The 13073-nt window shown below is 44.0% G+C and overlaps 1 protein-coding gene across 3 annotated transcripts in view; it reads right to left on the bottom strand.

Moving 5' to 3' along the window:
• FEZ2 (fasciculation and elongation protein zeta 2) overlaps positions 1-13073 on the bottom strand; it is a 59960-nt gene that overhangs the window by 32151 nt on the left and 14736 nt on the right. For all 3 annotated transcript variants that reach the window (XM_043511498.1, XM_038396669.2, XM_038396668.2), the window contains exon 5: positions 2376-2644. In XM_043511498.1, the coding sequence (XP_043367433.1) occupies positions 2376-2644 (269 nt within the window). The remainder of the gene's footprint in view (positions 1-2375; positions 2645-13073) is intronic.

Here is a 13073-nt window from a genome sequence, read left to right as displayed (position 1 = left end):
AATAATTTCATTTGCGGTTCAGCTGCTGAATCTCATTCCCGAGGATAAAACCCAGAAGAGTGGATCTAGATATCTAACTGCCTTCAAGGAAGGCTACAAAATATATACTCACTTATGCTGGTTGCCTCTGAAATAGTTTACTGCTCAAATGAAAAATTAATAAATTCCTTGATGGAAGGTGAATCCCTTACCCAATGCCAACAGAGTTCACAAGTGTCTTGCTTTAAATTTGTGTTCAGTTAAAGGGTCAGTGCGCCAACATTATTATTATTTACCCTGTTCTTCTTTACAGTGTCTAACATTATTGTGATATGAAACCCTTCATAATCTATGACCTAAGTAGTAAAGCAGTTGAACCCTATGAATCTTCCCAGTAGTTACAATCGCTTTCTGTCCTTGTACACAGTAAAGGCCAGACAATTTTCAGTCAATGGCATGATACAAGTCCATTTTCAGCACCCTCAACCTTGGTCTCTTTTCTGTTTCTAACCCTCTTTTCGCTCCTATTCTTTGTAGAGGGTTGCTGTATAAAAAGTCTGCATTTGTCAACTATTACCAAACAGTGACGTCACACTACTACAGTTTTTCCTCTGCTTTTGCAAGGATATAGTAAGTGCAGTAGCAGCTTAATCAGTACTGACTTCTTAATGGCTTTCACTATATTCACTGGGAATTAATCCCTTTCATCTGGTTTGTAAATGGCAAGAAGAAAATTTGGTTTGATTTAGATATATATTTTGGCAGGTTAATCTTTAATTTTAATGTAGGTTGCTTAGTTGCCTCATCACAGGCACCATATCAGCGTATTAATTTTTAAAAAAAATATTCTCTAATGTATTATTCAATATATTTTCTGTTACCTGGTATACTTAGATTTGCTACTACTTACACAGTAAATCCAGCAGAAACAAAGTAATATTCCTATTTAGCATTTTCAGAATTAACAAAACAAAACAAAAAACAAAGTTTGTCAAACAGTCTAGCTTCCTCAGGGTAGGTGTTACTTGCTTTGTTTTGAATCAAATAAAAGTGTGATTTTTACATGATCCTGTAAACTGAGCATAAACGTAAGTGGTTCTTTTGCTTAACTTTCAGATGTACAGTAATTTTGATCTGACAGCAAACACTTTCTATTAAAAAATTATACTACCACCATTTACATTGAGTTTCCATTATTTTATGGTGTGCTAAACAACTGAAGAATATTTCTTATGTTCTCCTTCCTCCTCTCTCATTAACGAACTGTATTATGCACAACTTCTGACAAGTACAGGGGTTAACCGTACTTCTTCCATCATCATATCAGTTTGATAACATTGGGTTGTGAAATGGGTATGCACCTTTTCTTTCCCAGTGGAATGAGTTACAGAAATAAAGAGAATTATTTAGGTACAAACACTAGAATGCATGGCAGGAATTATGACAATTAACCACACGGTTACATTCTACTCTCTATTTAAAGCTTGCAGAGACAAACCATATACTGCATTTTGATCTAAACAAACTATAAAGGAGTACACAAAACATCAGTATTACCTGTATATTAGCACCCAAAAAATTAAAATAATGAAGTAATGTGAAATTTCTGTTTGGATCCCATAACAGTGGCAATCCAGTAATGTCAAATTGGATCTTTTAACACTAGACTGGACAAAGTGTTCAAAAAGAATACTGTAACGAAAAAACTGCATTAGGAGGAATCTAGACTGGATGACGTAATAGGTCTTTTCCATCTCTAACTCCTGTTATTTTAACCCTGTCAGAGACTTTTTTCCTTTGGTTGATCACATAGTTTATAGAGAGCAAACCTAATTTATCTGTCTTTGTACATTAAACTTTGATCCCAATCCTACTCTCATATCAGTTAACAGGAACTTTGTCCCTGACTTCCGTGGAAGCTGCACGGGGTCTATATTTCACTTTGCATAAATTCTACATACTAGACTCCATCAGATTAATTAAGATTTGTACAGCTATATCAATGACAATACTGTACTTCCTGCATGTCTAGCAGTGATGTGTGTTTTACCGCCTACACAGTCAAAATCATGAAGCACGTACAAGCAATGACCACCTCTCCGATGAGCAATGCACAACTGATTTTGAGCCAGAGTGCAAGTGATAAAGTTGCTGCTCAGAAGCTGGGAAAAAGCTAAAAGTCTGGTAGGAACCATGAAAAGCAATGCAAGTCTCAAGGGAAAGAACTGGACATTGCTTACGCTTTAAGATAAGGGGTAAATCTACATCATTTACTAGGTCTGAGAGGTATTTATGACTACTTCCTTATTAGATAAATGTACACTATGAATTAACACTTAAAAAACCCCAGAATTCTGCATGAATCTTTATATAAAGTATCACAAAGACTCTCTTACTGTTCCAGGCATATGACCTCTTTCTTGTTTGCCATTCTGAGGACTACCATTTTTCAGCTTTTTCTTCTTCTTCACTGTTTCTTTGTGTTCTCTCTGTTTGTTTTGTACTTCGATGAGGACAGAAATGAAGCTATTTTTCACTTCCTTTTCAAACTCCAGCTCATCCCTTAGAGCCAACTGCTGTACCAGCTCCTCAGAATAATCCTTAATGGCAGTCTCAATTTCTTCTAGTAGTTCATTTAGTTCAGCAACAGTCAGTTTTTGTACTCCTATTAAAAAAAAAAAGAAAAAGTGAGAGTATGTTCTGCATAATGTATAAAAAGCAATGTCAGTTTTTTAGGCATGGGGAGATTATCAACAAAAAGGATTTTTAATTATCCCAAGAGTTTTGATAATTTATACTTCCACTACCAAAAAGATGCCATAAATAATTCTAACACAAACACACTATGTGTTTCGTGGGGATACAAGTTCACAATAAGCTTTTTTTAGGTTTGCTATTAAAATATGAAAATAAGAAAATAACCACAACTTTTTGATTACCCCAGAACTTGGTGAAAAGTTATATATAATCTGCAAATAGAGGATGGCAGCTATCCCTAAAGAAAGTGTAGTGAAACTGCACAAGAATCATCCCCGGACAAGACAGTCTTGCCGTCTATTTTTTCCTCTCTCTCTTTCTCTCTGAAAAGCTATTGAAAAAGTTATGGCAGGACAACCCATGGTCATTTCTGGAGTTTGCATATTTCAGGCCTGGTATGATCAAGAGTTCCAGTGGGCGATGGAATTCTAACTGTGGATACTGTTGCTGATTCTTTTAAATCCATGAGAAGTTTTTGTAACCAGTGATCACAAAATGCTGCCAACATCTGCAAATCATAGGAAGAGTGGATGTGTCAGTCAACTGGCTTTGCTCCTTTCTTACAGATCCCACACAGTAGTTTTGGGTAACTGCTCATTTCCACAAAGGACTCTCACAAGGGGTGGCACAACAGCCTATTTGTTCACCCTGAACAGGAGGGGTGACACTCAGGTCAGTGGAAAGCTAGTGAGAAAATAGGGTTGTGATATATTTCGCATGACAACAATACACAGCTCCATGTCTCTTTCTTCTCTATTCAGGCTGGTGTGGTAGGGAATGGATGACCTCATGTCTCTGAAATAGGGACTAGCTGACACTCACACCAGACAAGAAAGAAGGGATGTTGGGTCAGCTGTGGGGAGCATCAAAATACAATTGTGGAAGTTATATGGGATACTCCCTGTGTCAGGTATGTCCACCATTTGCAACACAACTTTGCCTTTTAGAGTATTATTAGCTCCCAAGTGGTTCAGATAGTAGGTGTGACAAAGAGGAATCAGCAGTCATGTTCAAGTTAAAGCTTGCTTGATTTAAAATGGAAGATGCTGATCAAGGGATGTTCTCCATGAACTCTGTGGCTGTAGAATTCACTCCTGCACCTAAGTTTGCCAGAGTTGGAATTTGTTACCATCTAGGCATGCCACAAAGCCCATTTTTTCCCATTGACATTTGGGGAGCAGGTCAAAGAGGGGACCTGAAGAATATGATACATACAATGTGATGAATGAGATGGATATTATTGTGTGGTCAGGTTCAATTAGCAAGTATTTTGTAGATTTTATATTGTTGCAAAATTGTTTTAAGGATGTTAAACTGCCTATCCCTATAGATAGGTGCTGAAAAAATTAAATATATCTACAAGTACAACACAATATAACTCCTGCAAGTAGCAGAGGATATAACTGAAACATGATTTAATTTTTTCAACTACCCAGTGGGAGTTACTGGAGTTAGCTCTTCTTCACTCCCTTGCTAAGGGGGAAATCAGTAGCATTACTGTGGATGGTTCTTCATTCTGGCAAGGGACTAAAGGGCAACCTTTACATCCTCAGAGCAGCTTCAGCCTCAACCCACTTTAAAAGCTTAAAACAGTTTAGACTTAAACCCTCTGAAGGCATTAATGTGGTTCAAACTGCCGAAGGCCTTTAAAACTGTTTAAGATGCTTAGGCCACTCTATATTTTCAGCATGTTGGCTGTGGCCTCTACTTAGAATCATAGAATTGTAGGACTGGAAGAGACCTCGAGAGATCATCTAGTCCAGTCCCCTGCACTCATCGCAGGACTAAGTATTATAGACCATCTCTGTCTTGTAGTATAGCATCTTGGTTATGTCAGGGTCAATCAATTTCTGAATAACTTGGTGCCCCAATGTGTCCAAAAAATTGCAGGGCTGTTAACATTCAGTAAAATCAACTCTGATTGTCAGTGCTGGCAAAACAAACATGCCAACCTAGGTCAAGACATTCTGATGATGTAACTGGCAACTAGAAGAGAGTGAAGTTCTCATATGCAGATAAATTCTGAAACTTCTTTGCAACAAAAGAAACTGAGGTAACCACCACTTTCTGTGGGGCAATGACCGTAGAAGATGTCAAAGTAAATTCTGAGGCATTGGCAAAGCAAAACTAAATGATTTTTTCATGCAAACCAAAGCATCAGTTGGTCAAAGCTAACTGCTCATCCATAAAAAAAAATGAATGACAGGAATAACTGATAAGGAAGAGCAATATTAATAGCATATGAAATATAAAACAATGCTGAATATCAAAAGGTCTCTGAGAACACCTGAATCTTTTAGGAAATGTGGAAACCTTACTCAATAGGCTTTGAGGTCTATACGTTGGATTTCCCATCTCTGAAATGCATATTTTGAAGCCTTAGAACAGTGGTTCTCAAACTCCATTGTACCACAACCCCCTTCTGTCAACAAAAATTATTACATGACCCCAGAAGGCGGGAGGCAGGGGGAGCGAAGCTTGAGCTCACCCAAGCCCTGCTGTCCTGGGCAGGGGGGGCCCAAAGCCGAAGGGCTTCGGCCCCAGACGGTGGGACTCGGGCTTCGGCTTGGACCCCAGCAAGTCTAATGCCAACCCTGGCAATCCCATTAAAATGTTTGAGAACCGCTGCCTTAGATTCCCAGAGACCAGCCAGGACAGTACAGTTTGCAGTCTAAGTTTGACATATACTAAAGACAGCAAGTCATCTTGACAAATGCCAGGTAGTTTTGTGGAGAGGCTTTGGACAATACAGACCCTGAAAACAGAAGTGAGAATGCTGTCAAAGCATTCTAAATCCAACCAAAACCAGAATGATGTGGTGACAGCCACTTTTTGGGTCCATGTCTTTTCCCAGAGGGCAGTTTTGAAGTACAAGCCACCAGAGCACAATCTTCAGGGGCATAACTTAACTCGGGTTAGCCAAGAGTTTCATTTAACTGGCATTCAGTATATCATGGTCACACTATAAATGTGAACTCTCCTAAGTCTTCCTTTTTTGCAAGACAAAGAAGGGAACTGAGTATTTTCCTCTGGCACAGAATAAAAGAAACAGTTACTTACTGTAACTGTGGTTCTTTGAGGTGTGATGCAGACATGTATTCCACTTAGATGTCTGCGCCCTTAGCATGCTGGAACCTTTTGCCTTGAAGTACTCAGAGTGGTGGGGCTTGTGCCTCGCGGTCCCTCTCCTAGCTGTATGAGGCAGTGACGGCCCGACCCCTGCCAGTTCCTTCAAACCGGAATCCCATGAGAGGAGACTCCTATGCAGAGGGGAAGGAGGGAGGGTTGTGGAATACACAACTGCATCACATTTCAAACAATTAAAATAACAGTTTATTCTTCGAGTAGATGCAGGTGTGTATTCCACTTAGGTGACTCACAAATAGTATCCCAATCCAGAGGCAGGGCTTTGAGTCTACTGAAATAGGGATCACAGGACCACCCTTGCAAGGCCTGAGTCTGCTCTGGAAGATGCAGTAAAATAGCATAATGGTCCATAAACATATATATGGATGACTATGTGGCTGGCCTGCAAATGTCCAGTTTGGAAAGGTCACTGAGGAACACTATCGACGTCGCTTGTGCCCTTGTGGAGCAAGCACTGCTGAGGAGGCATAGCCGAAGCTTTGTCATACGCAGTCTTAATACAGGATGTTATTCATCTAGAGATAGTCTGTGCTGAGACCGCTCTCCCTTTCATGCGGTTTGCATATGACATGAACACGCGAGGCGAAGCACCAAACAGTCTAGTCCTGTCTAAAGCTAGAGTATGGAGGTGCCTGACATCTAGAGCATGGAGATGCTGTTTCTTTGGGGAGGAATGCAGATAAACAAATAAATACACCTCCTGATTCAGATGAAACTGAGACCACCCTAAATAAAAATTTAAAGGGTGATCACCACCTTACCTTTTGCTTGGACTAGTGAGTGTAAGGCAGCTCAGCCATTAGAGCCTGCAACTCACATATCCTTCCTGCTGACATGATGAGTATCAAGAATGCGGTTTTCTGAGACAGGAGGGGCAGTGGATAGGATGCAAGGGGCTTGAATGGAAGGCCAATTAGAGCCACCAGAATCGTGTTTAGGTCCCACATGGGAACCAGATCCCGACCTGGAGGATGGAACTGGAGAAGCCCTTCCAGAAATCTTGACACCATCGCATTGGAAAATGATATGGCATGACTTCCCCTAAATAAGGGAATGAAATGCAGATATTAATGCCAAATGCAATTTCAGTGAACTTAGCGCAAGGCCCAATTTCTGAAGATGTAGTAGGTACACTAAAATGTCCTGGATGGAAACCAGAGTCAGTTTGGGTCCCACAGACCAAGAACCTCTTCCACTTAACTAAGTAGGATATCCTTGTAGAGAACTTCCTGCTACTGAGTAGGGCTTGCTGGCCAGCCACCGAGCACTGCTCTTCCTCTTCATTCAGCCAAGTAACAGCCACACCCTAAGATGCAGGGAGCTGATCGCAGGATGGAGGGTGTGGCCATAGCTCTGAGTGAGCATATCAGGGTGGAGAAGCAGCAGTATGGGAGGCTGAACTGACAAAGCAAGGAGGTTTGGGCCACGCTGGGGCAATTAGGATGAGCTTGGCCTGATCCATCTTGAGCTTGAGGATGACTTGAGGAATGATCAGAGTAGGGAGACAGGCATACAGAAGAGCTGACTGCCAGCTGCAATTGAAGGCTTTGGAGAGGGAGTCTGGACCAATGCCCCCCAGAATAGAACAGAATAGGCAACACTTTCTATTTTCCCCCATCACAAATAGGCTGATCGTGGGGACGCCCCACATTGTGAAGATGACCCAGAGGACGCTGGCCTTCAGGGACCATGCATGGCTCAGAAAGAAAACCCGGCTGACATGGTCCGCCGGATGACTTTACACCACCGGCAAGTGCTGCCACAGTGATGTCGTCTTTGATGGAAAATTGCCACAGTTGATCATCTCTGGGCAGAGTAACCTGGAACGTGCACCCCCATTGTTTGTTCACATAGTATTTTGCAGTGGCATTGTCTGTGCGTAGGTGAACTACCGAGTGCCCGATACAGTCCTGGAAGTCATGACATGCGTGGTGAATGGCCCGAAGCTCCAACATATTGCTATGGAGTGAGGCTTCCTATTCTGATCCTAAGTCCTGCACCCTCAGCAAGTCCAGATGCCCCCCCGAGAAGTGAAGTGTCAGTAACTGCTGACTTTGTTGGAGAGGGCCGAGCAAAGGGGGGTCCCCTAGCACACATTGCATGGGAACGCTCACCAATGTAAGGAGTCTAGGACTAGAGGGGGAAGGCGAACTAATCTGTCCAGAGAATACAGGGCAGGGTGATACACTGTCCTGAGCCACAGCTGAAGAGGGCAAGGTGAAGCCTGGCAAACTGGTCCCCCTGCGTACTAGTGGACATGTGCTCCAGCAGGCTAAGACATACCCGGACTGTCATGGAGGGCTGAGTTTGCAGGCTGAGACAGAGCTGTTGAATTGCCTGGAAGCAGTTGGCTGGCAGGAATGGTCTCGTCCTCATGGAATCTAACAGGGCTCCAAGGAACTTGATTTTTTGAGTGGGAGCCAAGGTTAACTTTCCAGTGTTTACAATGAATCCCAGATGGTCAAGCAAACACAATGTGGTGTTGACATGGGCAAGAACCTCCTCTCTTGAGCTGCCCCTTCAGCAACCAATCCCTAAGTTACGGAAAGATATGAATTCCTTTCCTCCCGAGATATGCCATGATCCACAGCCATTTAAAAAGTTGGGTTTGTTTAGTCCGGAGAAGAGAAAATGGCGGGAGGACATGATAACAGCTATCAAGTACATAAAAGGTTGTTAAAAGGAGAAGGGAGATAAATTGTTCTCGTTGACATCTGAGGATAGGACAAGAAGCAATAGGCTTCAACTGCAGCAAGGGTGGTTTAGGTTGAACATTAGGAAAAACTTACTAACTGTCAGGGTAGTTAAGCTCTGGAATAAATTGCCCAGAGAGGTTGTGGAATCTCCGTTATTGGAGATTTTTAAGAACAAGTTAGATAAACACCTCTCTGCGATGGTCTAGATAATCCTTAGTCAGCCATGAGTGCAGGGCACTGGACTTGACCTCTCGAGGTCCCTTCCAGTCCTACGATTCTATGTATTTGGTGAAGACTAGGGTAACAGATGAGAGACTGAAGGGGAGAACCGTATACCGGAAGTGGCACTCTCCTACCACAGAATGAAGAAACTTCCTGTGGCTTGGTAGAATCACCACATGAAAGTAAGTTTCCTGGAGATCCAAAGCAAAGAATACATCATTCTGAGACAGTGCAGGGAGGATAGCCAATAGATTAGGCTCTACATGGTCACTCTATTTTATTACCTTGCTGAAGCCATGAAGGTCGAGGATCAGTCTCATCCAGCCCTTGGATTTTGGTATCAGGAAATATCGGGAGTAAAAGTCATGGCCCTGGTGTTGCGGCAGAACTTCCTCCACCACTCCCAACGTCAGCAGAGAGCTGACCTGCTTGATGAGCAATTTCTTGTGAGATGGGTCCCTGAAGGGGAATGGGGAGGGGCGTGTGAAAGGGGCATGGAGAGGAACTGGATTGCATAGCTCGATTTAACAGTATCTAGGACTCAGCTGTCAGAAGTAACTGAGTCCCAAGCACTGTTAAAATGGGCCAGTCTGTCTCCAAAGGGGCTGGGGGAGGGGGGCAGGAGAAATAAGAGGGTAGAGTAATGCTGTGGACTAAGGAGTCAAAATGGGCACTTACCAGGCGCTGGGGGAGTGTGTGTGGATTGTCTGAAGCCTGTGCCTGATTGCTTCCTCTTGTGGGATCTATCTTTCTTTCTTTCTAGGGGGGGAAGGCGGCATACAGGACTGCTGCAGGGGATACCGTTGCTGCTAGTGAGCCCCAGAGTGGCGTCTTTGCATGGATAGCATGTACACTCCCAAGGACCGCAAGATTCACTCCTTTAAGGATTCCAGTGCTAAGTACCATCAGTCTTGTCCGAGAACAAGACTGAGCCTAAGGGCAAGTCCTCTATGGCTTGCTGGACGTCCAAAGCGATCCCAGAGTTTTGAAACCATGAAGCCCTCCCCATAATTAGAGATCATCACCGTGGCTGAGGTGTCTCCAATGTCAAGGGCAGACTCCAGGGACGCTTTGGCCACTGAACAGCCTTCCGCAATGAACACCCAAAATCTTCAAACAAGGCTTTGCGAAACTGGTCCTTGACTTTGGACATGGCTGACCAATAGAAGAAATCATACTTGGACAGCAAAGCTTGTTGATTCACAATATTAATCTGTAAGGACAATGAGGTATAGATATTTCTGCCCAAAAGACTCCAACTGTTTGGAGTCTCGGTCTGTGGGGGTGGACTTGAAACTCCCCTGCCTTGCCCTGTCATTCACTGCCATCATAACCAGGGAGTTTTGGCCCAATGGGAATAGAACCCTTCAAATCCCTGTATCGGAATGAAGTAGCTTAGCCACCAGCAGTACCAAGGCCGGTGTACTCCACAGGGCTCTTGCCAGCTCCAGGAGCCCATCACCAGTCAGGAGGGCTATTCTCCCAGGGATGGCAGGCTGTAGAATGTCTACCAGTTTGTGTGTGTTCTCTTGGAGAAACTGTACCAGGATGCCAAGCGATGTGGCTATGCAGTGTAAAAGGTCCTGGTACAACTTAAAATCCTGTTGGACAGAAGGAGAGGATGAACCCGGCAGCACACTGTGCCCAGAAGGGTGGATTCCAGTAGCTCTGCAGGGAGAAAGGCCATCAATGCCTAGGCACATGACTGTTCTGCAGTCACCACCGTTGATCCAACAGGGGACTTCGGCTTTGACCAGGACAAAGAGCAGGATCTCCACAAGTGAGGAGCGTCCCATTGAGTCCAAGAAGCCCATTGATACAGGTAGGGTATTGGTGGACAACAGGGGTTGGAACAAGGACCTCCGTCCCAGCCATAGTGCACAGCCAATCCTGGGAACCATACTGGTCCATTGGCAGCCCTCAGAGCTTGTTGGGTGATGTAGAGCAGGATGACAACCATCCCGACTCAGAATCAGAAGAGCCCTGGGATCTCGGCGATAAGGGAGGAGCAATACCCAAGTGAACCAACCGGTGGTCAGATTCATCGATCACCCAGAACAAGGGAGAGACCATTGCTCCCGATGAAGGCAGTACCATTGCTACTGAGCATGCCAGTGCTGCAGTCATTGGTCCTGACACAAACAGCGGTATCAGAGCGCAGGAGTGCATTGACATCGAGGGTGGTGAAATTTGCCATGGGATCATCTGTGGTGTCAAATGCTGCTGAGCTGATTCTGGTACCAGTTGCATGCCCACTGTGGAGAAGGGAATGTCCTAGTGCAGTGCCAAGGGGCATCAAGATTCAGTGGGGTGGTCCTTTGGAGGGGTTGCTGAAGCTGCAAGCCTTGGAAAGTTCTGTACCAGTGGTGAGGATGGAATGGAAAGGCAGAGCGGGTCCGCAACAACCTGGTACATCAACACAGCAGATATAGTCGGTACTGGCATCCCCCTCATCGGTTCCAGACTCAATGGACATCCGGAGACCAGAACTGGTGTCAATGGTACGGGATTTCTGCCCTTCCTACTGAATACCAGGGAATGGTCAGAGGTACCCATGCTATCCCGTGTGCTAAAACCAGTCGTGTGCCAGTCCACACTTTTCCTGTAGAAGGCAGGAGTTGCCCTGCAACCTGGAGTGGTCCCGATGGTCTTATGAGACCTCTTCCTCAGCACCAATGACTGAGAACAGCTCCTCTGCCTCTTCGGAGAGGCACCTGCCTCAGAACAAGAGGCAGTGATGCTCTCTGAGCCAGAAGGCAATCTTTAGCCCAAGGAGGGCTTTGGTACTGGATCAGCTTGCATGGACTGTTCAAGCAGGTGCTGTCTGAGGTGAAGGTCTTGACCGCCTGAGTCTGCTTTTTAAACTATCTACAGATCAAACAATGCTCTTTAAGATGGGCCTTGCCTAAACAAAGCAAGTACTGCATGTCGGGGGGAGGGGGCACAGTTGGGGATAGCCCCTCCACACAAAGGTCAATGTTTAAACCCTGGTGAGGACATCACTGTGGAACACTACCACCTAACACTAACTAACTATATACAATAAACCAAGCTAAGACTAAAGGCGAGGCTGTGAGACTACAACCACACATAACTGACTCCAGCTACGGGCGATCAGAAGGAACTGGAGAGAGGGTCAGGGTGGCACTGCCTCACATAGCCAGGAGAGAGGCCACAGTCACAAGCATCAGCCCTCTATGGGTACCGCTAGGCAAAAAACTCCAATGCTGGGTGCACACACCTAAGTAAAAATACATGTCAGCATCTACTTGAAGAACCAAAAATGCCCAAAATCTTTTTTAAACGGAGTCTTTGAAAGTAAAGGTGAAACTCTCACAACCACCCTCAAGAGAAACTGCATTAGTCAAGCTCATTATACAGTTGCAGAAGCACAGAAAATAACTGTTCATCTGTGTTAGGATACAGACATTCAGGCCTGTCTGTAAAGGCCTATACTGTAAGAATTTAGGTGTATTCTTATCACTTGGCTAGTTATAGAGGTATAAAATAAAGAATCAAAATCACTGTCTGCCAGCTTAAGGTCCTTCTCTTACTGTGACTGTCTGAGGCCCTGTTCTTAAGCTAAAAGAAAAGGAGTACTTGTGGCACCTTAGAGACTAACAAAATACAGAGGTATTTTCCACCAAATGCATCCGATGAAGTGAGCTGTAGCTCACGAAAGCTTATGCTCTAATAAATTTGTTCGTCTCTAAGGTGCCACAAGTACTCCTTTTCTTTTTGCGAATACAGACTAACACGGCTGCTACTCTGAAACCTGTCTGGGAAGAACTCACTTATCAATAGCTGGGATGTGAAATCCTCACTTCTGTATTGTTTTGTCATTATAGTTCCCACTTTGCCATTGTTTGTCTGTATAATCTCTGTCTGGTTCTGTGATTATTTCTGTCTGCTGTATAATTAATTTTGTTGGGTCTAAATTAATTAAGATGGTGGGATATAATTGGTTACATAATCATGTTACAATATGTTAGGATTGGTTAGTTAAATTTCAGGAAAATGATTGGTTAAGGTACAGCTAAGCAGAACTCAAGTTTTACTATATAGTCTGCAGTCAATCAGGAAGTGGGTGGGTGTGTGGGGGGATGGCAACAGGGACTGGGGTTGGGGAAATTGGAATCATGTTTTGCTAAAGGGGGAAATGGGGGCGGGGAAATTGGAATCATGTTTGGCTAAGGGCAGGAATGGGAACAGGGACACAGGTGTAAGGCTCTGTGGTGTCAGAACTGGGAAGGGGGACACTAAGGAAGGAAA

The sequence above is a fragment of the Dermochelys coriacea genome, chromosome 3 (genome assembly GCF_009764565.3).
Source record: "Dermochelys coriacea isolate rDerCor1 chromosome 3, rDerCor1.pri.v4, whole genome shotgun sequence".
Lineage (NCBI taxonomy): Eukaryota > Metazoa > Chordata > Testudines > Dermochelyidae > Dermochelys > Dermochelys coriacea.
Note: the sequence above shows the minus strand (reverse complement) of the source record. Positions and strands in the feature narration are given on the sequence as shown.